General features: G+C 38.0%; 1 protein-coding gene across 1 annotated transcript in view; it reads left to right on the top strand.

Annotated features, from left to right (window-relative positions):
* Positions 1 to 24,611, top strand: part of POLQ (DNA polymerase theta) — a gene marked incomplete at both ends in the record, with an annotated part of 55,294 nt that overhangs the window by 10,136 nt on the left and 20,547 nt on the right. Inside the window, 13 exons of the mRNA XM_079549345.1 lie at positions 635 to 854; positions 2,856 to 3,000; positions 3,107 to 3,253; positions 4,326 to 4,538; positions 10,297 to 10,439; positions 11,599 to 11,803; positions 13,194 to 13,336; positions 15,584 to 15,777; positions 16,097 to 16,221; positions 17,672 to 17,915; positions 18,706 to 21,839; positions 22,880 to 23,023; positions 23,603 to 23,793. Of these exons, the coding sequence (XP_079405471.1) occupies positions 635 to 854; positions 2,856 to 3,000; positions 3,107 to 3,253; positions 4,326 to 4,538; positions 10,297 to 10,439; positions 11,599 to 11,803; positions 13,194 to 13,336; positions 15,584 to 15,777; positions 16,097 to 16,221; positions 17,672 to 17,915; positions 18,706 to 21,839; positions 22,880 to 23,023; positions 23,603 to 23,793 (5,248 nt within the window). The remainder of the gene's footprint in view (positions 1 to 634; positions 855 to 2,855; positions 3,001 to 3,106; positions 3,254 to 4,325; positions 4,539 to 10,296; positions 10,440 to 11,598; positions 11,804 to 13,193; positions 13,337 to 15,583; positions 15,778 to 16,096; positions 16,222 to 17,671; positions 17,916 to 18,705; positions 21,840 to 22,879; positions 23,024 to 23,602; positions 23,794 to 24,611) is intronic.

Genomic DNA, 24,611 nt, shown 5'->3' with positions numbered 1-24,611 from the left:
TACATTTAAAAAGTAGGCTCGGGCATAAAAAAAGCCCACAGAATTATTATGTGGGTCTAAAAGCCTGAATTACAATATACACTTGGGTATCTAAATTAATAGTTTGTGTTTTCTTGTCTGTTATGAATTCATTACTTCCCACTGACTTCAGTGGAAGTTATTGATCGACACTGAGAACTGAAGCTGCTTTCTTCTTTGCTGAACTAAGGGCTTTGGTTCCAAACTCTAGGAAGACCTTAGTCTAGTGTTATTTGTCCTGAAATCAAAACAAATTGAAGTATCTTAATTAAGGCATTTAAGTGTAGAAACACTGCACTGGAAACTGGGCTTCGCTTATTTCAGTGCTCTTGTTAATTGCAAGGAAATAGTTGGTTGTTTACTTTCAGTTTCTCCAAATACGCAGTTTAAAGAAGCATAAAGTTTAGATTCAAAATGATAAAAAGTAGTGAATGCATATCTTTTCAGTGTGTTTGTTAAGAACATAGTGTGACTTCTATCTTTTTCAAGAAGCTTATAAAAATAGCTTTGTCCTTTAGACCCTTGAAGGAAATAGGGTTCATTTTTTTCTGAAGGCTGTTTTCCAGAAGACTAGCTAGTCTTGTAACTAACTTTCAATTTCTTTAACTGCTTCCAGAAAGGCAAAGATGACGAGTCCTGGTTTTGGAGGAATACAGGTAGTAGGCATGAGTGCTACCCTCCCCAACTTGGGACTCCTAGCCTCATGGTTAGATGCGGAATTGTATCGTACAGATTTTCGCCCTGTGCCCCTCAAGGAGTGGGTGAAAATTGGCAACAACATTTATGACTCTTCCATGAATTTGGTGCGAGAATTCCAGCCCAAACTTCAACTGAAGGTAACAAAACTCTAAGCAGTGGCTTTTGGCATAGGACTTTTTCTCTAGCTCAAGTTAAAAAGATAGCTACTGGTATGTTTTTAGTTTTTTTTAATAGGTGATATTCCCAACTTTGTTGTTTATTTTATAGATTGTATGCTTACACAAAGGGAAAAATGTACTACATTTTTTTGTCTGTTACTGATTATCCAAACAAATAGTCATGAACTCCTTGAAGTTTCTTGAATCTGACTTGAAGAAGTTAGATTTGAAGCAGTTAGATCTTGTCTCTGAACACTTGATAGATACAACAAGCTTGGTTCTCCCTCTTAGCCACCCCTCTACCTTGTGTCCTGAAATTGACATAATTTTCATAGACGAGGATTTCCTAGATATCCCAACAAATTTGCATTAATCATTGGGAAAATGTATTTTCTTTAAATACTGTATTGTACCTGCTTATGTTAAGCTGCTGAATGATCTAGTTTTGTCAATGATTATAAGGTGGGTGTCCACTCTAATTCTTCTGAATCTATTTTCAGTATTTACTATTTCTCTGCACTGAAAAAAAAAAAAGTTATGGATAATGAGTATAATGATTTGGAAGAACAAAATGGATGAGAAATGTGCCTTTCCTACTTGTAGATTTGGAGTCTTTGAACTGTGAATTCTCTTCCCAGTCCTTTGAGCTGCTGTGTGTAAATACTAGTGGGGCAATTGGACAAGGTGGGCTAAATGTCAGAAATGTCTTGAGAGCACTCACACCTTCTTGTGTGCAAGCAGCAGTAGCATGGTGGGTCCTCAAAAAAGGAAAAATAAACTAAGTGTTTATGACAAGAGTATCTGGAAGCTTATTTTTATGTATTCGTACTGAGAATGTGATGTTACATTTCAACCTTTTAGATATTTTTTTATTTACTTGTTTTGGATGGGTCCTAAATTAAGGCAAGGACTAAACTAGGCTTGTGACTCAACACTTTAGGGGAGTTAGCTTCTTTCATAAGACCAGGCAATCCTCTTGGGTGCTGGACCTTCAGACTTGCCTGTCCAAGCCCACTTTGAGGCACAGGACAATATTTGATGACCCTCACCACTTCTGCTGAATTTGAATGAATCTTTATTGAACTTCTGACAATTGTGAACAGTTCTTGCCTTTGATCCCATATTTTTGCTTACATTTCAGTGCTTTTTATTTGTTTCTTTACTCCTACCTTTTTCTCCAATGTCCTGCTTTCTGGAAAGCAACCTGGCTTAGCCAAGCCAAGCAGTTTGTTGCAGGAACTCTCCTGCAGTCTTGTGATCAAAAAGGCAGGGTGTGAATGGTAGGGTTTTCTGTGCACATCCATGTATATACCCACATTCTTTGGTCAAGAGCACTTACAGCATGCATCTTTTTGGGCATGCTCAGACTACTACGCCTCATGCTTTTAGCTCAACCTGCCAAACTGTTAAGTCTTCTTTCTTTGTTACTGTGGAGGGATGTTTTCCCTCAGAACTCTTTTGAGGGATGTTTTCCCTCGGAACTCTTTTGACTTTTAAAGAAGTCTTGTCTGGCAGAGCTTTTTTTTCTTTCGATTGGCCTTAGAAGTCCTCAGGGAAGTAGAGAGGTACTACCTTTAAATTATTTGGTGTGAAAACCAGGCTGTCTCTTGTCCTTACAGATGACAGCATACAATAGATCTCTGTGTTATCTGCACCTTTTCTTTCCCACTGATGTTAGCTGTGACTTGGTGGTTGCAGTGACTTTTTGTGCACTGTGTGGCCTTTGATCAGAAACGAATTTATGAAAGCAAGATGTAAAGCCTTAGATTTATTTATGGTTACGGTTATCATCAACAGTATAATCATCCTAGAGCCTAGACTCCCTTAAACAAAACAGAAACTAAGAGGACAGTGCTCCTTCCTCTTTGCTCCTCTTTCCAATGTTTCATAGAAGATTCCTATTGTAAAGCTGAGCAGTGACAGCATTCACAGACCCCGTACAATATCATTGTGAGCTGAAAATATTTTATCTGAATTCAGGGAGACGAAGACCATGTTGTGAGCCTGTGCTACGAGACTGTTTGCGATGGCCACTCAGTCCTGCTTTTCTGTCCATCCAAGAATTGGTGTGAGAAGCTGGCAGACATCATTGCCAGGGAATTCTACAGTTTGCAACAGGCAGAAAGTAAGAGAAAAGTATTTAATCGAAGACTGTAGTAGTATCTGTAATAACTTTAATGTAAGTTAATTTTAGTAGAAAAATATTTTCTAAAAATATTTTCTCTCTGAAGGTTCTGCAAAAAACTCATCCCTTTTCCCAGTTGTTGTGGACAGAGAAGGTATAGATGAGGTCCTGGATCAGCTGAGGCGCTCTCTCTCAGGTCTGGACTCTGTGCTCCAACGTACCTTACCGTGGGGAGTGGCATTTCATCATGCAGGTATTTCTGAATATGTAGGTCTTGAGTTCTGTAAAAGTTAAGTCGTATGCGTTCTTACTGCTGTAGTTACCAGCAATTTACCAGTTTCTTTTAGCTTTCTGTAGCTTATGACTTAACATACAGGAAGGGGTAAACTTGAAATTCTTTTATTGTGAACAAAGACTTAACTCACTAATTGTTATGATAAATTTCTTCTCTGCTGTGTTAGTTAACAGCAACTTTCTAGGTGCAACATAAAAATTTATATGAAATACCTAAAAAATTAACCAATTTGCAGCCCATAGATTTTCAGATTCTTCCTAAAGCTGCTATGGTATTTCAGAGCAATTTTTCTCAACGTAGTAATGAAATAGATGAGTAAATAGAAGAAGTTTACTATGAAAATCAAAATAAAACGAGAGTGCCACCAAGACTTCTGGCAGGATCTTTTATTTCTTACCTGCAGGAGTACATGTAACCTGCTGACTTACTGAGGGAAAGAATCAACTGTGGAAGATAGAAGAGTATTTATGGCATTGAATATATAGGGGACATAACTCCAAATGCTTATAGAGTATGAATTTTTTCTTCTGAAGAATAAATTTGGTCCAAAACTCTCAAGGAAATGTAGAAAGATGCAAATTAGACCTGTAACCTAGAATGGAAATGATGAAGGATTACAGGATGTAGGATTCCAGCAAATGACTGAATCCTAATTTCTTGCTGTGTGTTATAGCCACTTTTCTTTTTTTCATTGCATTTCCTTACTTATTTTCCTTATTTATTTTCTTGCAACACATATAAATATGGAGTAAATCGTTCATCTTGCTACAACGTGTACAAATACCTTAGGAAAGCTACTTCATAACTATTTTTTGTCGGTTAACTATTCCACAAAGAAAGCTTTGTGGAAATTTTGTTTCAGCTATGTTATGAAATAAATTAACTGAGGTAGTGTTGCATTTCTTGTTTCTAACAATGAATGGCACATGTTCATTGAGTTTGTTTATTCTTCCTTTTGTTTGACTAATAACATTAGCTCTTCAATCCAATCCCTACATTACTGGGTTTGCAAAATGTCATCCTTCTTCAGGTCTTACGTTTGATGAACGGGACATCATTGAAGGAGCCTTTCGTCGGGGCATGATTAGAGTCCTAACAGCAACATCCACACTCTCCTCTGGAGTGAATTTGCCTGCACGCAGAGTAATTATACGAACTCCTGTGTTTGGTGGCACACTGCTGGATGTTCTCACTTACAAACAGATGGCTGGAAGGGCTGGCAGGAAAGGAGTAGACACGGAGGGTAAGCAGAGGCTTTATTAACATTCTCTAAGAACAGTGTTAACCTGATTAAATCCAGGGCAGTGCTTTGCAATTAGTGACTAATTGTGATGAATTTCTTTGCTATTCAGTACGATCAAGTTAATTGAGATGAATTTTTTTGGTATTAATAGAGTAAAAATTGTAATTCCCAGAGGACTCTTTTCACTGCATGAGGTTGACTATGGTATTTACATGTCAGTTATTCTACGAATGCAGTATTTTCTTCTTTGAATTCTTGTTATCTTCTAAAGCTCTGTTCATTTGTCTTAATTCTGAAATACACGGTCAGTTCATTAAAACATTTACAGTTTCAATGAGAAAATTTAAAGTAAACTGCTAATAGGCATGTCTAAAATTTAAGGAAGTCCACAACTGCTCTTGTTGTCTGAAGTTCTGATTTGAGTTTATTAAACTTCCTCTAAACATACTTTTTGTGGATGTTGAAAGTAGTAAAGTAGTAATGCAAGGGAAATTCGGACAGTTGTTCATAGATAAGATGTTTTCATGAAAACAGTGAAACCAATTGATGCTCAACAAAATAATCCTGCCTGCTATTTTAATTTGCGGTGGAAACTTTTTTCTAGATGTCAGTCGAAAAAAAAATGCATTATATGAGTATAAATCCAGTTCAGCATAAACCCATTTCTGCTGAAATATGAAGTTCAGCAGAAGAAGAAAGTGAGATTTGCCCTGCTGATGGTTTCATTGGTGCTTGCTGGAGCCCTGTGTAAGCAAACAGTTCTTATATTTAACTTTCTATTTTTGCTGAAATGGCATAGCAACATGGCATTTTGTGACCTATTTCTCAATCAGCTATCTCTTTATGTTGAAGAAAAAGGCAGCTGCATGTTGTATTTTGAAATTTTCCAGACTTTGTCATCTGAAAATAGCTGGCAGGTGTAAAATTACATTATTTTTTTTCCCCCTTCAAGTTACAATAATTAGTATCCTTTTTAGATGGTTCTGGTGTGACTGTTTTGCACAGTAAGCAGTTGATATTATGATGATGAGCTTCATGAATGTACCATTTTTTCCCATTTCATGTGGTGTTTTGAATGAGAACATAAAGCTACATTACCAGCTGCTACTCTTCCACTGAATAACAAGACTGGAAGGCAGCAACTTCAGCTGGAAAAAAGTGCCATAAGAATTCTTCTGACAGAGGATAATTTCTGCTGGGATGAAGGTCCCCCTCTCCCAAACATATTAGTATTGAATTGTCTCAGAGGTTTTTTTCCCCTGATGTTGTGCTTTAACCTGGAAGGTGGCTGAGCACCACACAGTCATTTGCTCACTCCCCACTTTCCCAGTGGGATTAGGGAGAGAACTGAAAAAAAAAAAAAGAAAAAAAAAAAGTAGAACTCATGGGTTGAGATAAAATTATTTACTAAGCTAGAGAAAAGGATAATGATTATAACATACATATTTATATATGTATATAACAACTGATATACAAAGCAATTGCTCACCATCTCCTGACCAGCTAGCCCCTTAAGCAATGGAAGAGCGAGATGAATTCCTACCTCCTTCTAAACTCTTTCTACTTGATGTATGTAGTATGGAATATCTCTTAACTCAGCTGTCCTACTTCTGTTTCCTTCCAGCTCCTTGGGCCCTTCGCTGATAATGGCCTTGGCTCTTGTACAACACTGCTTAGCAGTAACTATGAACATCGGTGTGTTTATCAACATGGTTTTTCTCCTAGAAGCAAAACATAACATCATACCAGATACTATGAAGAAAACAATTCCATGCTGAAAATATGACATGTGATTGGATGCAAATTTAAAAACATTATTTTAGGAATTGAAATGGGGTTATTTTTGCATTCATCAAGTGTCATATTTCTAAAGTGAAATAAGTGAATATGTTCATTATTATAGAATCAGAGAATTGTGAAGGTTGGAGAAGAACTCTGTGATCATCTAGTCCAACTGTCCACCTACCACCAATATTGGACACTAAACCATGGCGTCCCTAAGTACTACATCAACCCTTTCTTTAAACACTTCCAGGGACAGTGGTTCCACCACTTCCTTGGGCTGTCTGTTCCAATCTGATGGCAGTTGTTTCAGTTTTTAGTGAGTTCAAAAGTGTTCATCAGCGATTTTTTTTGAAATTTTACTCTTCCTGTACTTTTCCCTTTGACAGCTGTTCACAAATGTATGCACTGCCAAAAAGCAGTGACATGAATAAGTTGTGACTGTGAACTGAGGGATATTTTTCTCTGGTAATTTAGGGCTTACAAAAGTCTGGAAAAAGATATGATCAAACGTTTGAGTTGAATATCTGATTGCAGCTCTATGCATTCAATTTAAAACTTGCAGGTAAAATATTTATGTTAAATGAAAATGGAGTTGCAAACAGAAATTTACTAATATTGACAATCTTGAAGCCTATTCTCAAATTCCTGAATCAAAATGGGAAGCAAGGCCGCGTATTCTTAATTGATCACAGAACTGTGTTTAGCCAATGTTTAGCCAGTGTATCAAAATGGACTGCACTGTGCTGTCCCTGTGTCTTTATTACAGCCCAGGCAGAGCTGATTGCACACTGACATTTGGTTGGTATGAGCGATGGGTACCTGCTAAGCAGGGAAGACCTGCTGCCAGTGGGCGGGCTGCATTGCAGGCTGAGTTGGGCTGCTTGCAGCTTGCAGGCTGTGGGTTGGACATGTATGTCCTAGACTGATTCCTCTGGGCTGCATTGTATTTCCAGCATATATCAGGGAAGTTGAAGTCTCCCATGAGAACAACCGCAGGCAATTGTGCAACTTCTGCCAGGAGCTGTAGAATGCCTTGACTGTCTCTTCATCTTGGTTAGGCAATCTATAACAGACCCCCACCTGGATGTCTGCCTTGTTTGCCCTCCCTGTGATCCTTACACACAGAGGCTGGATCTTAGCATTCCCAGCCCCAAGCATTACAACACTGAAATATACTCTAATATAGTGAGCCAAGCCATTGCCCCTTCTTCCTTGCCTATCCTTCTGAAGATCTTATAGCCAGCCATTCACTGCAGTACTCCACTTGCAGGAGCAAACACACCATATTTCAGCAATGGTAATTAAGTCATAGTTTGCCTGCTACACAATAGTTTCCAGCTCTTCCAGTTTGTTTCCCATGCTGCCCACATTGGTGTAGATGCACTTCAGCTGAGCCATTGGCCTCACCCACAGTCCTGGCATTGTTCCCCCAGACTCACTTGTTAGTGAGCCTTGTTTCATCCCCTTCCCTCTTCATACCTAGCCTAAAGTCCTGTCAATGAGCTCTGCCAGCTCCTAGGCTAGGATCTGTTTCTCTTTTTGAGACCCTTTTGCAGTCATCAGGCCAGGTGCTGAGTGAACTGCCCCATGTTCAGAAAAACCCAAAATTCCTGTGGTGGTATCAGCCTCTAAACTGTGTATTTATCAGATGGGTTTTTCTGGTCCTCTCAGTATCCCTCCTTGCCACTGAAGGGATAAGCTGTACTCTATACTCCCTCTCCAAAAACTAACCACCCTAATCCTCTGAAGTCCCTTTTGATAGCCCTTAGGCTTCTCTCATCAAATTCATCACTGCCAGCCAGAACTGTCAGTGAAGGGTAGTAATCAGAGGAGAGAATCTAGCCAGGAAGTCACTGGTAAAGTTTTACTGGCAAACAAAACTAGAAACCAGGTTACACATCTATTTCTTTTCCACTTACAGGTAGAGATATGTTGAATACATTATTATGTATAAAACATAATACAATCTTTTTTCACAGTGTCACCAAGGTAGGAAAGGACCTCCAACATCATCTGGTCCTTCTCTCCACCTACCACCAAGATTTCCCCACTTAAACCATGTCCCTTAGTACAACATCTAAATGTTGTTGAACACCTCCAAGGATGATGACTCCACCATCTCCCTGGGCAGCTTGTTCTGGTGCCTAACCATTCTTTCAGAGAAGAATTTTTTCCTAATGTCCAACTTGAACTGTTTTTAATTGAGTATTTTTTTTGCCTGGCTAGACAATAGTCTAGTGTTTATTGAATCTGGATCTAGCCTAGACTTTTATTCTCATCTGAAATGTTCAGTGAGGAATCTTATAAAAAGCTCAGTTCCTTCTTTTATTTTTTCAAACTACTTACTAGGTTGCAGTTAATGGATTCAATTTCACAGCAACACTTTGAGAAAGGGTTCCACCCAAATCTTGAGTGACTATCAAATAATGTGAATATCCTATTTTTTGTTACATTTATCATGCTGAGGTGTCAAAGTTATCCTAGAGAATTCTAGGTCACATCATAACCTAAATATGAAATGAGTTGATATTCCTTATTGCTAAAATCAAAATAAGCTATGATTTCACAAAAATGCTTACAGGCAGTTTGTTATGTTGCCTCTCTCAACAATGGCAAAAGTTACAGGGTCAACACGTGTCGAAAGTTTCACCTGTCAGGATAAGTGAATTCCAAAGAGACATCCTCTAAGCATGTCTTTCATCCTTCGGTTCATTTATGTAGGTATATTTAGTTGTATATGGTTACTTAACCTACAGTGCATTTGTAGTATTTATTCTGTGTCTGTGCAGTTGTGTTTTCATTCGCTCTGGATTTGCTTGTTACTGTAGCATTATTGTGGCTATAGTCTTACCATAACTTAACGATCCTAGAATGTTACTAAGATATCAACTGACAAAATTACCTTGGTTTTCAGCCTATGTGCACTTAAATCTTCTTATAATAAAACATATTTGTTGCTCAGCTAATCCAAATCTAATGCTCTCTTCTTTGTCAGAGACAAGAATTCATCTATTCTGTGACAATTGGCAAAGCTATGTCTCTTAGGGACCTAGTTACCTAGTTTCTCTGTAATAGTTTTGTTTGAAGAAAACCTTGGCTTTATATGACCATTGCATTTCCCTCTTGTGGTCTGTACTAATATCTCCTAAATACATTAGCTTATTATTTTTACTTCTTGTTTCAGAGCTCACCTTTTTTTTGTCTTCCATAGATTTTCAGGATAACTTCAAAATTCTTTATTAGATGTTGTTAGGTAAGGTATACTCAGATGTACTTTCAGTGGAAACCATTCAGGATACTTAAGATTTTATGTGCCTGTGTACGTATGTGCATATATAGATAGATCAGTGTGCATACAAATTTATATTTATGAAAGTTAAGAGAATGCATAGTTAGATTAATAACTTCAAAGGAATTCTGAATTACTTTGATATCTGAGAATGGAACCTGGTTGACTTAACACAAACTGCTGAAGTGATGTGCAGCTTGTATGTTTTATTCTAACTTTTGAGGATCCTTTCAACTTAATAATTTTGTCAGTTTAACACAGAAAAAAAAAATAAAAATGATGCCACTGTGTGTCCTTGTTCCAGTCAATTCCACAACAAGAAGTAAGAGTAGTTCAACAGCAGGTTCAAGCAGGTGCTCAGAGAATCTATGCAATCCCCAGCCCTGGAGATGGTAAAAGCTGATTTGACAAAGCCTGCCTAAGGAAAATTTGAAATTTGTTCTTCTCTGAGCTTTAAATTCTTAAATATTATGCATCTCTGGAGTCCTTAAATAGCAAAGGCCATATACTCTTTGAAACCTCAAAAAGGTTTTTAATATTTTTACACAGTTTTTTCAAAAGTGCCTGCAGCTTTCCATTCTAGCAATGTCCTCAATGACCTGTATGCAGCTATTTCAATACTGAGATGCAGTGATGTCATTAATGTTTTTGATTTTTTTTTCTTCTCATTTTCTTCCCACATAGGTGAGAGCATTTTGGTTTGCAAGCCATCAGAAAGATCAAAAGGAACTGCTCTACTTCAGGGATCTCTCAAGCCTGTTTGCAGTTGTTTGCTCAGAAGAGAAGGGGAAGGTGTTGCTTCTAGCATGAAAAGAGCAATACTTGAGGTACAGGACATGTGGAGAGAAAGTAGAACACAGCCTGCACTGCCAGTTTGTTTTGTGACACCATCAAATATTTTATGTGCACATTCTTTTTCTTTTGTTTCTTCCTTGTCAACCCAAGCAGCTTCAGAAAAAAATTATTTGAATATGCCAGCTTGCTGCAATATTTAGCATTTTGTTTTGTATGTTAAGAATTCTCCAACAAGATATTAAGCGTGGCTTTTTCATTATTTATACTCAAACTGCAGGCAGAATTGTGTGTAATTCTTAACCTTCAAGCATAATAACATAATCTGTCAGTCTTCAATAGGAAATACTTGTATATTACCAGTTCCTGAGGCTTGCTAGACTGATTAAGGCTAAATAACATTTGTAGAGCCTTAAAGATTTTCCCATATCAGCCCTAAAATTATCTGCTTCTTTTACCAGAAATCATTGAAACTTCATTAAAAAAGGAATAAATGTTCATTTTTTTCACATAGATGAGCTTATTTGCTTTTCCAAAGTTGATTTTGGGCTTGAACTGAGCTTAGACATTTTAAGTAGAGTGATTTTCTTTGCTGTACTGTTCCTACTATCTTTTATGAAAGCATCTTTTGTACTTAGAGCTTGGTTTGTGATTCCATGGTTATAGAATTTTAACCAGACCATTCCAAATTTGAGTTTACTTTTCTACATAAGAACTATCTAAAGATGTCCTCCTTTCTGGTGGGAGCACTTTATTACATGAAATAAATCCTCTGAAGTCATGAAAGAGAGCTTTTAGTGAAATACCTTTCTGTCTCAAGGAAGATGCACATAGGTAAGTGACCCACAGGGGAAAAACAGTTATGTGAAAAACAAATAATAAATAGATTACTGCATATTGCAATATGATCTAAGCAAAATGGCTATATCTAGTCTCAATTCTAAATTGCTACTCTGTTCATGTTCACTTTCAAAATACTAGGATAAGGTTATTATTAAGTCCCTTTACTTTTTGATGAAGTGTCTAACTTTTTGTCAGGAGATACTCTTAAAGGTTGGCAGTTAATTTGGCTCATGTTCTTCTCTTGTAATGGTTCTTTAAAATTTGAGTAGGTGATGGATCAGTCTTTTCTCAGATCTGATGTTCTATCCTGCTGTTTCTCTGACAAGATGAGCAAGTCATTTCCTTCAACAGATCATTGTGAGTGGAGTTGCCAGCACTCCAGATGATGTGCAGACCTATGCCTCTTGCACTCTTCTTGCATCCAGCTTGAAAGAGAACAAGCAAGAAAATGAGAAAGAACAAGACAAAGTGCAGAAAGGACCTATTGAAGCTTGTATAGCATGGCTGCTGGAGAATGAATTCATTCAGATTCTGGAATGTGCCAATGATAAGAAAGGTAACACTGTTGTTCTGCATTCTTTTTCTTACTAGTGATTGCAGTTAGCAGTTTTCAACCAGTGTACCTTTTGCAGATGAGTAAATGTCGGATGCATTTGTTTTTTTTAACGGTGTCAAGAAGATTTTAGCTTTTGTCTTCATACCTGCTTAAACATTTTTGCATCATGAGTTCTTGGAAGGCCTCTGCACATCACCCTTAAGACTGATACATTCTAATCTACAGGTTTCTCAGCTATCTTTAAAAAAGGTGAACATTTACTGCAGGATTTGCGCAGATGAATTATAGACTATAATTTTAATTTTTTCTGAAGAAGAACTGGTACATTCTGAGAGAGTGAAGTACTGTACTAGAACTGTTCGTTGCATTAGTTTGCACTTTCTCCTTATTTGGGCAATGTTCTTAAGATGGCTTCAGATGAGACTCTTTACAGTAATAGAATCCATGTTACAATTTGATTGTATGTCTTTTATTAAGGAAAGATGATGTAGTTGATGCTCTCAAGAAAGAAAAGTCCATTAACGCCTAGGCAGAATGTCAGCTGGAATTGCGATGCTTTTTGTTAAAATAGCTACCATAAGTGTTAATCTCCGTAGTTAGAGGGATCGAAATTTGTGATCTGGCCTCTAAAAAAAACCTAGGGTAGGCTCTCGAAAATATCTTAATTTATTGTTTCTAATTTCCTGCCTTCAATGTGGAGCAGTACTCCGTTTCTGTTTGAAGAAGCAGTTGGAAAAAGTTAATAGAATCTGTAAAATATGATGCCTGCTTTGAAAGTTATGCTTCCTATTTTATTATGTTGGCCTGTGATGGCAGAGACAGATGTTGGTGACATGGCAGTAGAGGTTTAACCTTCCCACCATTATTCCATTACATGATGCTGCCGTGTGATAGAAGGCAGCAGAGGAGCAGTCTGAAAAATGGCAACTGACATGGAAGTGTGTGTGAAGCAAAAGCATGTCATTGAATTCCTCCACACAGAAAAAATGGCACCCATTGACATTCCTTAATGCTTGCTGAATGTTTCTGGGGACCAAGCAGTGGATGTGAGCACAGTGGGGCAGTGGGTGGTGGTTTCAGCAGTGGTAACAGTGACAGTGAGTCACCTCCGTTGCTGCAGATATTTTAAAGCATGGCATGCAGGCTCTTGTTCATTGCTGTCAAAAATGCACAGCTAGTGGTGGTGTCTGTGTAAAAGCAGTGTTTTGTAGCTGAGAATTTTCTCTATCTACTGATATAATTGTGCTTTTTGTATCTGTTGTAGTTTCCATGGAAGTAAATAGGAGGCATTATTTTTGGAGAGATCCATGCACACTGCAATATGAATGTGAGGTATAAACTTACACTTAACTGTGTATTTATGTGTTATTTATTTATTTATTTTTAACAGCAAAGATTTTTCACCCAACGCATCTTGGCTCTGCTACTCTTTCATCTTCTCTTTCACCAACGGAAGCAATGGAAATTTTTTCCGACCTACAGCGAGCTATGAAAAGCTTTGTTTTGGAGAATGATCTGCATATTGTCTATCTGGTAGGTTTTTCATTCTCTGTTTTGAATCTTTTACTTCAAAATCAAAAGAAATGATTGAGAGAAAACAATTCATGGCTCCATGGACACGTGTTTTGTTTTTTTTTTTCTACCTTGCTTGAGTAATCCTTGATGGAAAAAAGTCCTTCTGAGCTAACCTGTTTCCATAGTGTAGACTGATGCTGCATATCCATGTAAGCCCATTTTTATCACCCCTGACTTCTAAAGATGTCAGAAGTTTATAAGGTTTAGAGGTGGAATACTTGCAATTTTTCTGAGACATTTGAAGATGATTAAACTAATTGGTTTTGATTTGTGTTTGGGATCTGGAGGCTCAGAAAACACTGGAGGGTTTAGCATCTATTTTGCCCACAAAAAGTCTCTGAGAACTCTGTGATTTTTTTTGTCCTGTGAGTGGGATGCTTGTGGGTTCATTTATCTCTGATAGAGTTTATTTGCTTGATGATCCTGCCAGGGCGAAAGGAAGTAGTGTGCTAAATCCTTTGAGTTTGTCAAGGGTTATGTGCATATGCACTTGAAAACTGCTATTTGAGACCTTTGGAGAAGAAATCATGAACCTGTCAAGATTAGTGAGGAGTTGCAGTGAACATCTTACAATTCATGGCTACGAGGCCTGTCATTCAAGCATCACCCCAGATTTGACAGATGTCTTTAGCCTCCTTAAGTGTAAAGTATATTCTCTTTACCAGACTAATCAAAAAAGAGTTCACACCGAGAAGAATCTGCTTGGCATTATAGGTGTTGTTGAAGTAGGAATCAAGGGGAGGCTGGATGTTGGGAATGTTTTGGCTGTATTCGTTAGCCTAGTTACTGACCGAAATGGATTTATTTATTTATTTATTTATTTATTTATTTAGAACCTACTAGTTTCCCATATTTACACATTATTCTGTAGTTCTAGAAGACCACATAATATTTTGTTCTATTCCTGCTAGGCAAAGTGATCTGTTTTATGCTATGCACCAGTGAATTTTTCCGTTTGTACCTCTAAAACAAGAAAAAGAAAAAAAAAGAATTCTGTTGATGTTCTGAGGTAGAGTCAATGATTTTAAAAAATTGTTTTTATCTTGTATTTTCTTGTTGCAGCAGATTGTCTGATGTTATTCTAAATCAAATACAGTTTCAAGCAAAATGTTATTGAGATTTGCTTCCATTAACCCAGTCTAAGGCACTTTCTTGCAAAGTTCATTCATTTTCAAGGCTGAAGATTTTTTTTTAAATAGAAGTGTTATTCTTTACAGGTTTCTTATGAGTTGCAGGGGAATTATTCACTATAATGCTTTCAATTTCTCAGGCTTGAGTCTATTACTTTTACAAAAATGAATTTGAACAAGTTGTATTTTAGATAATTAAATTAAAACAAAAATATTAGTCTAGGATAAGGGTTTTCTTTAAAAACAAATGGCAAAAAGACAACACATCCAGGGATGGTGACTCAACCACCTGCATGGGGAGCCTATTCCAGTGTTTAACAACCCTTTCTATAAAGAAGTTTTTCCTGATATCCAACCTAAACTTCCTCTGGTACAACTTGAGGCCATCTCCCCTCATCCTGTCACCAGTGGGAAGAGGCCAGCCCTGCTCTTGCTGTCAGCACCTTTCAGACACTGGAAGAGAGCAATAATGTCTCCCCTCAGCCTACTTTTCCCCAGACTGAACAGCCCCAGTTATACCCTTGTATATTCAAACTGACTGTGCTGACTGAATGATAACAGAACTGTTTTTCTGTCTAAAAGTATGTGAAAGCTTTGAATAACTTTTTTTGTTAGTATAAGTAATAGTTGAGACTTAGTGTCCTCAAGGTAAAGGTAAGGTTCAATAAGTACTGGCAAAACCTGTGTTTCCTACTGCTTTATCACGTGTTATGGCAGTAGTTATTGTGGTTCTAAGAGGCTGACAGATAATCTGTCACTTTTGTTAAAAGAGAATAAAAACACTACTTAAAAAATCTTACAGTGGCTCAGATTTATGGAGCGATCTGGCAAAGATTCCAAGTTCTTTCATTGCTAGAATACCCACATGGATCGTATCATATCTCATATCTAATCAGTACAAATATTAAAAAACTAGGTTAGAAAATCTTTCACTTTTTTCAAGGTACGTGGTTATGACTCAGTGCCTCTGAGTTATGTGTGGGATGCCTCAACCACATTCTATAGACTGTGTTTTTGTTTCTGAGAGCTGCTCTGTTTCTCCGAAATAGTTTTTGGCATTATCTTGTTTTCTTAGGTCACCCCAGTGTACGAGGATTGGACCACAATTGATTGGTACCAGTTTTTCTGCTTATGGGAGAAGCTGCCTGCCTCAATGAAGCGTGTGGCTGAGCTGGTGGGGATTGAAGAAGGCTTTCTGGCTCGCTCTGTAAAAGGCAAAATTACAGCTAAAACCGAAAAACAGTACAGACAAATGGCCATCCACAAAAGGTAGCCACAAACAGATCTGAATGTGCAAAGACAGGAGTCTATAGCTTGAAGAATTGATAGGTTCTTTGTTTTCAGGGAGTGGTTTTCTTGCTGACTGACCTGATTAGGTCAGATATATCTACAGACACCATGGGCCCAGTGTGCTCTGTACCAAGAACGCACTGCCAGAAGATGTTTGTGTCGTGTTATTTGGAAGCCAACTTCTGTGTTTCTTTATTGTGCTATGCTATAGTACTACTCTGTCTATCCCATTCACAGAGTACTCTAATGTGACCTGGATGATGATCTCTGAGGATGCTTTTTTTTTTTTATTCTTTAGATTTTTCACCAGTCTTGCCCTCCTGGATTTGATCAGTGAAGTTCCCTTAAAAGATATGACCAACAAATATGGTTGTAGTCGTGGCCAACTTCAGTCCTTACAGCAGTCTGCTGCCACCTATGCAGGTGAGTTTTGTGTGCAAAAACTCAGCAGGAAACTTCAGGTAGTCTATTTTCTTTCCTTCCAGGTAAGGAGATAAGAGTCACAGTGTATAGCAACAAGCAGTCTTGTAAAACCACTTCCAAATTTATAGCTTTATCTGTGGCTGCCCCTGCTTTAAGATGGAACCCCGGTGCATGCTGTGGGAATGGGGCCAGCTGGGTGAAATCAAGCAGTGCTGAAGCATGCTAATGGCTATGGGAACCATCTGTGTAATGTGCAGAAACAAAGTTTGTTTGATACTAAGTGTGGAAAAACGTACAAGTCAATTCTGAATCTTTGCTGTATCAGAAAGAGAACATTTCAGAATGGGTTAGGTCTTGGATCTCTGAGACAGAGTGGCTTTTTCCTGGTTACAAAGGTAATAGATCATAAAACATAATTTTACAGTTTTAAAATCAGAGTGGATAGTTTCCAGGTCATATATCACCAAATAACAAGAGGTCAGAGAGGCCATATTTACCATAACCTCTTTCAGAAGGCTGTGTAAGAGTAGAGGTAGCTGCTCACCATGTGAGAATTTCTTTCTATTATTTAAACCAAGTCTTTCGTTACTCTGTAGATGGAGCTTCAGTTTCTAATACAGTTTTATCTCAACTTGTGAAACCCTATGCGTGGGTTGCAGCATGAGTCAAAGCCCCAAAATGAAAAGGTCACGCCAACTGATGCTGAGTAGTTTAAATTAATTTTGATAGTATAAATAACTTCTTGTTATAATGGTTTCACAATTCTCTATTCCCAGTGTTAATCATTTTTTCAGCAATCAAGTAGATAAGTGCAGGATCAGGAGTAATTTGGAAAGTAAAATGAACTGTTGACATGACATATAGTTAGGAGAGATGATAAAAAAGCTGTATTCTATAATTACTGTTAAAATATGGCAGTGAGGTGTGCTGTGTCTTTCAGTTATTTTCATACTCTTATAAATACAATCTATGAGTAAGAAACTGTCTTTTCCCTGCTCTTTTCCTCCTCCAATGTTCTGAGGACTGCAGCTATAATCTTTATAGTGAACTTTGCTAGCTCCTATAGTGCTGTCAGTAACTGAAATTGAGCAAGTCAAGTTCTTCTTGTAAGGACATTACTGCAGAGTGCCTTCTCTTAGTGCCTCTCATCATTGCTTTTCCACTCTTCTTCAGTGTGTTTGGTTTATATCCTGTTACAGGATATGCATGTGTTTCATTTCATATTTGCATAACTAGAGTCTTTAAAAAAGCAGTTTTGTTCAGAATTTCTACCTCACTTATGAACTGTTTAGTTCTAGATAAAGTTGACTTCTGCAAGAGCAGTTCCTAAGCAGAATGTTGTAATAAACATGAATTAGGTGGCCATTTCTGTAAGTACTGGGAAAGAGAAATGTGAAGACGGTGACTGTTCAGATGTGGAGTTGAGACTGATGCAACTTCTGTGTTCCAGGCATGGTAACAGTTTTCTGTAATCGATTGGGTTGGCACAACATGGAGCTGTTGCTCTCCCAGTTCCAGAGCCGCCTCACTTTTGGGGTTCACAGGGAGCTTTGTGACCTGGTACGAGTCTCTCTGCTGAATGCACAGCGTGCAAGGATGCTTTACAACGCTGGCTTTGTCACAGTTGCTGATCTTGCTAAAGCCAGTCCTGATGATGTGGCAACTGCTCTGAAGAATTCAGTACCATTCAAAAGGTGAGAAATCAGTGAGTCCAGAAGTCAAGTCAGAAGTTCATTTACAAGGTGAAGGATTTCAGGATGAAACCTGTAATTAAATTCGACAATCTTTTGGGACTTGTTGCTAAATGTTACTTAAAAATAACTTGTAAGTCTCTGTGACTGATCACAGTAATTACATGATTACTTTGAAATTAATAATAACATGTTGTATTTGCAGCAAGAGATTGTGAGACCTGTATTTTCCTCTTCCTGAATTGAAAATGGTTTTTGGAGGCTATTTGCTGCCTCTAAAAGACTAATGCTTTCGTGCTCTGCCATATGATCAAATGAGTGCATGGTTTATTACTGTATTTAATTTCAGATTCTCTTGAGATTTTCATGTTAGCGTAATGTCAAAATTCGTACATCAGGTACCTGTTGGACTCTGCCATGATACCTCTCTGATCTGTGCTCCTGAGGTTACCTTTCTTTGCGTGAGTTCACGGAAGAGGATCAATTCAGACCTAGATTTTATCCCGGTAGGGAGCTGGGACTTATCTGGGGCACGTATTTGAATGCAGAAGCTTGGAATTCTTCTAGGGTATGCACTGTAGATGTAGTCAGTAATATCTTTCATTGACATCATTGAAATTTGGTAGAAAACTGAAATTGTTATCTCCTATTAAGCAAGATGCATTTTGGACATAGCATTATGGCTTCACAGAAGCACTAACTGAAATAGGAGCAGAGCAGAATAAGGTCAGCTCCTCACGTTGTTTGTTATTTTCTGCATAAATTTCACATCTGTTTGTTGCCTTTCCCTTAGTGGTCGCAGGGCTGTGGATGAAGATGAAGAATCGGTAGAGGAGCGTCGGACTGTGCGCAGCATCTGGATGGCTGGAATGAAGGGCTTAACAGAAAGTGAAGCAGCTTCCCTCATTGTGGAGGAAGCCAGGGAACTTCTTCAGCAGGACTTGGCAGCGATGGGAGTGCAGTGGAACCCAGAGTCTTTTCTTGAGGCATCATCTATGATCAGCAGTGAGTCAGAGATGGAAGACAGACCACATAAGCCAGTTGGAGAGCTATCTTCTGAATCTTCTGTGATGTTAAACAAAAAAGAGTGTGGAGTTCAGAATCATAAGGGCCTTGGCTCTCAGTCTGGAAACATATCAGATACTAAAAAGGGGTATAAAAGGCGGCTAAGCAGTAGTACAGCACGCTCTAGATTTGAGAGTGAAGTCACATGCAAGAAATGGGCTCAAGCAGATGAAAGAAATGGTGATACTGCCCACAGTGCTAGAAAATGGCCCAATATGAGCAGAGACAAAGAAAATGTGGAAGGAATTCTTAGGGTCAAAAACAAGACAGATTCCAAAAGAGTAAATCCAGAACTCCATACTGAGCAAGGAAAGACACCAACATTAGCAAAAATGTCTTCAGCCTCTAGATTGTTAAGAAGTGAGGACACACATTTAAACCGGACTAGGAACAAAAACGCTTCTTCAAAACTGCAGAAGTCACTGCTTGAAGATACAGATATGGTTGTCATGGACATTAAAAAACCTGCTTTCCTCTCCAGCATTTCTAAAGATAACTTATTTTCAGACCAAAACAATAAGGAATGTCCAGAAAAAATGTCTGTAACTCAAAAGGTTTCAAATTCTGTACAGATGAGGGAAAATAATGTAGGGAGAAAAGATAAATTGGATATTTTATTTACAGAACTTTCTAACTCCAATGAAGGCAAGCATATGGAGAGAGCAGATTTTCAGGCAACTGTTACATTACAGAGTATTCCATACATCAACAAGGAGACACATGATAATGTAGAAAGTAAAGTAATGCCTTCTAAGGCTAGAATACAGAGAAATAAAACTATTGCTGATAAGTACAATAAAATCAATAAAATGCAAACAGATGTGAGCTCTGCTGAGTTGAAGGTTGATAAGCAGCATACTGCTTTAGATGCAGGTCATTGTAGTGTAAACACTAACTGCTCTGGAAATATATGTGTCCTTGATGACAATAGGAAACAGAAGTCTGTGTACTTTTGTCCTGGTGGTGATAAATTCTACCATGCTGAGATCCAGAATGGTGGTATAAGTGGGAACAAAATACCCAATGGAAAATTGTTACAAGCTGGAGCACTACAAAAAGGCTACGATCATCCTAAGGATTTTATGAAAGACTCTATAGTAAAATCCAGAGCTATTTGTGATGCAGATGATGTTCAGAATTGTCCATCCTCTGGTTTAATTTGCGTCTCTACAGACTTTGAAGATAGCTTCCAGTTGGATACTCAGACTGAGAGGATAATAAAACAGGAGGCAGCAGCTGAAATCACGCGACAGCAGGGAATACAGGATTCAGAACTGGCAGTAGTATCTCAGCAGGAAATCTCCATGAAACTGAGCACTTTGCAGTCTGGGAATGCTACTGGGGAAAGGCTAGATGCAACAGTAAGGAAACTAGGCTTATCAAGTATTATCACAACAAATAATGTTATAAAAAGCACAGATCAGCACTGCAATAACAAAATTTTGGAGTCTGAAGAACTTAATGCACAGCCTGTAGCAAAAGAAATAGAATCTGCACCTGTCGTTAAAGGAAGTGACTACTCAGTGACTGATTCTCAGCTAAACAGTTTTCTACAGTATTATCAGACCCAAAATTCATTGAAAGGGGGGAGTGCTTCTAAAGGTCCCAATAATGCAACCTGCCCTCTTGATAGGGAGCACTTTGTGGAAGAAGAATACCATCCTGTCATGGATACAAGCCTGAATATGAGTGATGGCTTGTTGTTTGATGATAGCTTCACTAATGTCAGTGATCTCTCAGCTGTGAACATCATGGAAACTGACAGAAAGGAAGCTGAGGGGAGGCAGGGAGCTTTGCTTCCTGCAGGTGGTCTTGTTGAGAATAAATCTGATGCCAGTGACAATCGGAGGGAGCATGAGGATCCAGCGCAGAATAATGATGCATCTCTAGTATTCTCTGATCTCATAGCTGAAGTTTTAGATCATGCAAACTCCCCAACTTTTTTAGGAGATTTTCCTTGTACATCTCACGGTCAGTCTAAATTAAGAAACATGGTGATTTGTGAAAATGATTCCAATCCAAAGGATTTAGAAGTAGATCATGGTAAAAAGCTCCAGTGTAGCCAGCAAGTATTAGATAAGAAAACCCATCCATTAGTGTGGACTGACCACTCATTTGAACTGAGTCCAGGACTTCAGGATGTACTAGACAAATGGCCTAGTCCTTCAGGCACTGAACTTGTTCAAGTAAATGTAAGAAACTCCTGTCTGAAAGGAAATTTAGTTGCTTCAATTGCTAATCAAAAGCCAGATGCAATTTTTGAATTTGAACATCATCAGCTAGAGCCTTTGCCTAATTGTTGGGATTTAAAAGACTATTGCAAAGTTAAAGAAAACAAAACAAAAGACTCGGATAATCAAAAATCAGACTGTGTAACGCTTATGCTCAGGGGAAGCAACAGGACATCCTATCCTCCACCAGATAATTGTAACGGATTTATTCCTCCAACACCTCCCAAAGAGCTTTTTCCAAAAAGTTCTGTATCTTTCTCTGTGAAATCTGCAAGGAAGAGACAGGTTGCCAGCATGAATGAAGAGCAACTGGTTCTGCCGCAGCACAATTGCGAGAGTGACGCGGAGCAGCAGGCAGTTGAGAGGGTAGCCTCAACTGAGGCTGATGAGATAAAAGATGATTCCACTATAGACAAAGACTTTTCACTGCAGCTGTCTCAGGATGTTTTTCCACTCACTCCCTCAAGTGCTGAAGGGTTCACTATTGTTGATGTAGCAGGTGACAAAACACTTTTCCAGACTTTTCTTGCAGAATGGAAGGAGAAAAGCAGATTCTCCATCTCAGTGGCATGTGAAAGAAGAAAATGTCTTTTGTCAACCAAATCAACAATTGGTGGCAGATTCAAACAAGGTTAGTTCCATGTTTGTGAACAACATGACGGCATCTTCAGCTTAAAGCAGCAGTGATGAAGAAAAGAATTTGAAAAAGGAGGAAAATTACTGGCACTAATTTAATATTGTCTATCTCAGTAAAGCAAAGGAGATAAATGTTAGTAGAGAATGGAGAACTGATGTCAGACATTGCACTCTTAGGTCTTTGCTGGTTGCAGTGAAGTGTTAGCAGCTTGTTTGTATATATGAAAATATCTAAACGTATTTAACATCTCATATCTAATTTTAAACAAATCTGTTGTGAGGTCCCTTTATCACACGTATCATTCCATGTCATAAATTTTAGTATAAATTTAAATAAAATTATGTATTTAACAGTGACCTCTAGGGATTGTTCAGGGTCTCCACCAGGCAGCAGTACTTGTGAGAGTGCTTCTGAAGCAAATATTTCCACATTTGGAGAATATTAATTTGGTAAACTGTATCCGTGTATGAAATTCAGGGTCAGCCTCTGGATTCTTGCAATAGTGTTTAATTTTCTTTCCCACAGAAGTATGCATTTGCTGCAGATTGTTTGCTGCCATATAAGCTATTTGTTTAAAAACATAAGATGGAGTAGAGTTGAGTAGAGTTATATTTTTTGCTATCGTATAATCATAATAACAACTACAAAAATATTTCTCTATGAAAATATAGTTTCGATGGACAAATCTGTAACGTTTTACAGAGTGAAAGGAAGCAGTGTTGTTCTGCCTGAACTTCTGAAGAGATTTCTAGGAGTTTTGCAGGAATGCTGCATTTGTGATTGTTTCTACTACAAGAGAAGAGAAACTGCTGTGTCCTAAACATCTTCACCGTCCCCCTTTCCTCCTCCCCCCCCCCCCCCCCCCCGAAAAAAAAGAGAAACACAGATATTTTCTCCATATAGATAGAAATAAAGGTATATATTCACATTTAACAAATTTAAGCTCAGCTGTATGTGTCTACATTTTCCAGAACCAAACTCTCCTATATTTATAGATGTCATTTTGTAATTATAACTTAAAAATATTCCCTTAGGAAATTCTCCCCAGTGGATGCAGGTCAAAGATGATGGATTTCCTGTCCAATACTGTGAAGACATATTGGTAGTTGGACTGGCAGTCTGTTGGGGTGGAAAAGATGCCTACTATATATCTTTGCAGCAGATGCAAGACCAGACTGGTAAGTGAGCAGACAGGCTGTGCTGCTTTATGTGACAATGCATTTCAAGAAAGTACTTGTGATAGTTTTTTGGAAGTGTTACGGTTATTCTTTACTCAGCTCAGTTGTGTGATGGAGTAAATTAACCATGTTATTTTTCATCACTTTAAGTGTTCAGCAGGCTTGAACAAGTTGCTATCTATAGATTTGTACTACCAGGTGATTGGCACAAGCAAAGAACTGCTGCTCGTGTGGTGGACCACTTACATCTTGACTTACTCCTGCGTTCTCTTTAGCTTACCTGCTTTTCTCTTTCAACCTCTTTTAGCTTTCACTCTAAATCTGACATTAGAACAAGGCCCAGTCTGCTCTTATCGCTAAGTTTTGATTCCTGGCCCTCCTTATTTAGTAGTATAAACACAGCATGTTTTTTGGAATTACGTCTATTTTGAAAAAATAGACAAAGTCTGTATAGGTTTATTGTTACTAATTCACTGTCCTAGTGTACTTTTTTTTATGTTAGTTAGTTGCATTTAAGATTATCTCTCTTTTCTTTTACATTGGGTAAAATGTTGATTACGGTTGCATTTTCTACTTTAGAAATCAGTCCGAGTTTGGCACCACCACCTTTGGACAAAAACCTATCTGTAACAGAGAGACTGCATCATTTGCAGCTGTACCTGCAGGAGAAGCATGAGCGCTCACTTGTCATGTATAACTTCATTCAGCACTACAAGACCCTGCTACTGGCTTGTGGCATCTCCTTGGAAGGAAGTTTTGAGGACCCAAAGGTTGGCAGGATTAAGAAATTTAACTTGGGTGAAACACATAAGTGGAAATGCAGGAGTACCTTCTGGTGCTTCTGTAATTTAGATTTGAATATGAATGTACATCAGAGGGTTTTGGGAAACTTTTTTCCAGTGGAAAATGTAGAACAATATTAAGAGAAATTTTCATGCAATGTGCGTGTTCGTGTTGCCTACAAGAGAAAAAGGCCAGATGCAATGTTATTTATAACACATTAATATTTCATTCCTGAATACTTAAATTGAGAGGATAAGTTTAAATCTCACCCGTCGTAGTGGACAGGGCTGAACTCTTGTACTGTTGCTTATAAGAAGCCAGAGACTGAAATGTTGGAAGCATTTCTGATCATATTATTGAATCTGAGATTAGAAGATTTTGTTACCAAAGAGTTTATCTGCTGTGTGTCTGGATTACTCTACTACCACTATTTTCTCAAAACAAAACTAAATTTATATGTAATTTCAAAAGTTATGAATGCCATCTACAATTCAAGTGAAACTCTTGAAAGAGTTAAAATGGCCTTCTTGTTAAGAAAAGCTTTAGAAGTACAGAAATTTCTAGGGTCGGTATTTATATCTTACATCACGTGTGGGCTGAATAGCATCAAGGCAATATTAAAGCCTGCAGGTAAGTAGCAAAGCTGTTCAACAGAAGGACAAACTTAGCTTTTCATACTGATGTGTGGCTTTGGGATAAAATTAAAGAGCAATAAAAGTAGCACTTTTCCCCACACTGTTCTGTATATGAAAAGGAGTCATACTTATTCATTGTAGCAATGCAATGAATAGATACATACATACAT

The sequence above is a fragment of the Tetrao urogallus genome (assembly GCF_951394365.1).
Source record: "Tetrao urogallus genome assembly, chromosome: 1".
Lineage (NCBI taxonomy): Eukaryota > Metazoa > Chordata > Aves > Galliformes > Phasianidae > Tetrao > Tetrao urogallus.
Note: the sequence above shows the minus strand (reverse complement) of the source record. Positions and strands in the feature narration are given on the sequence as shown.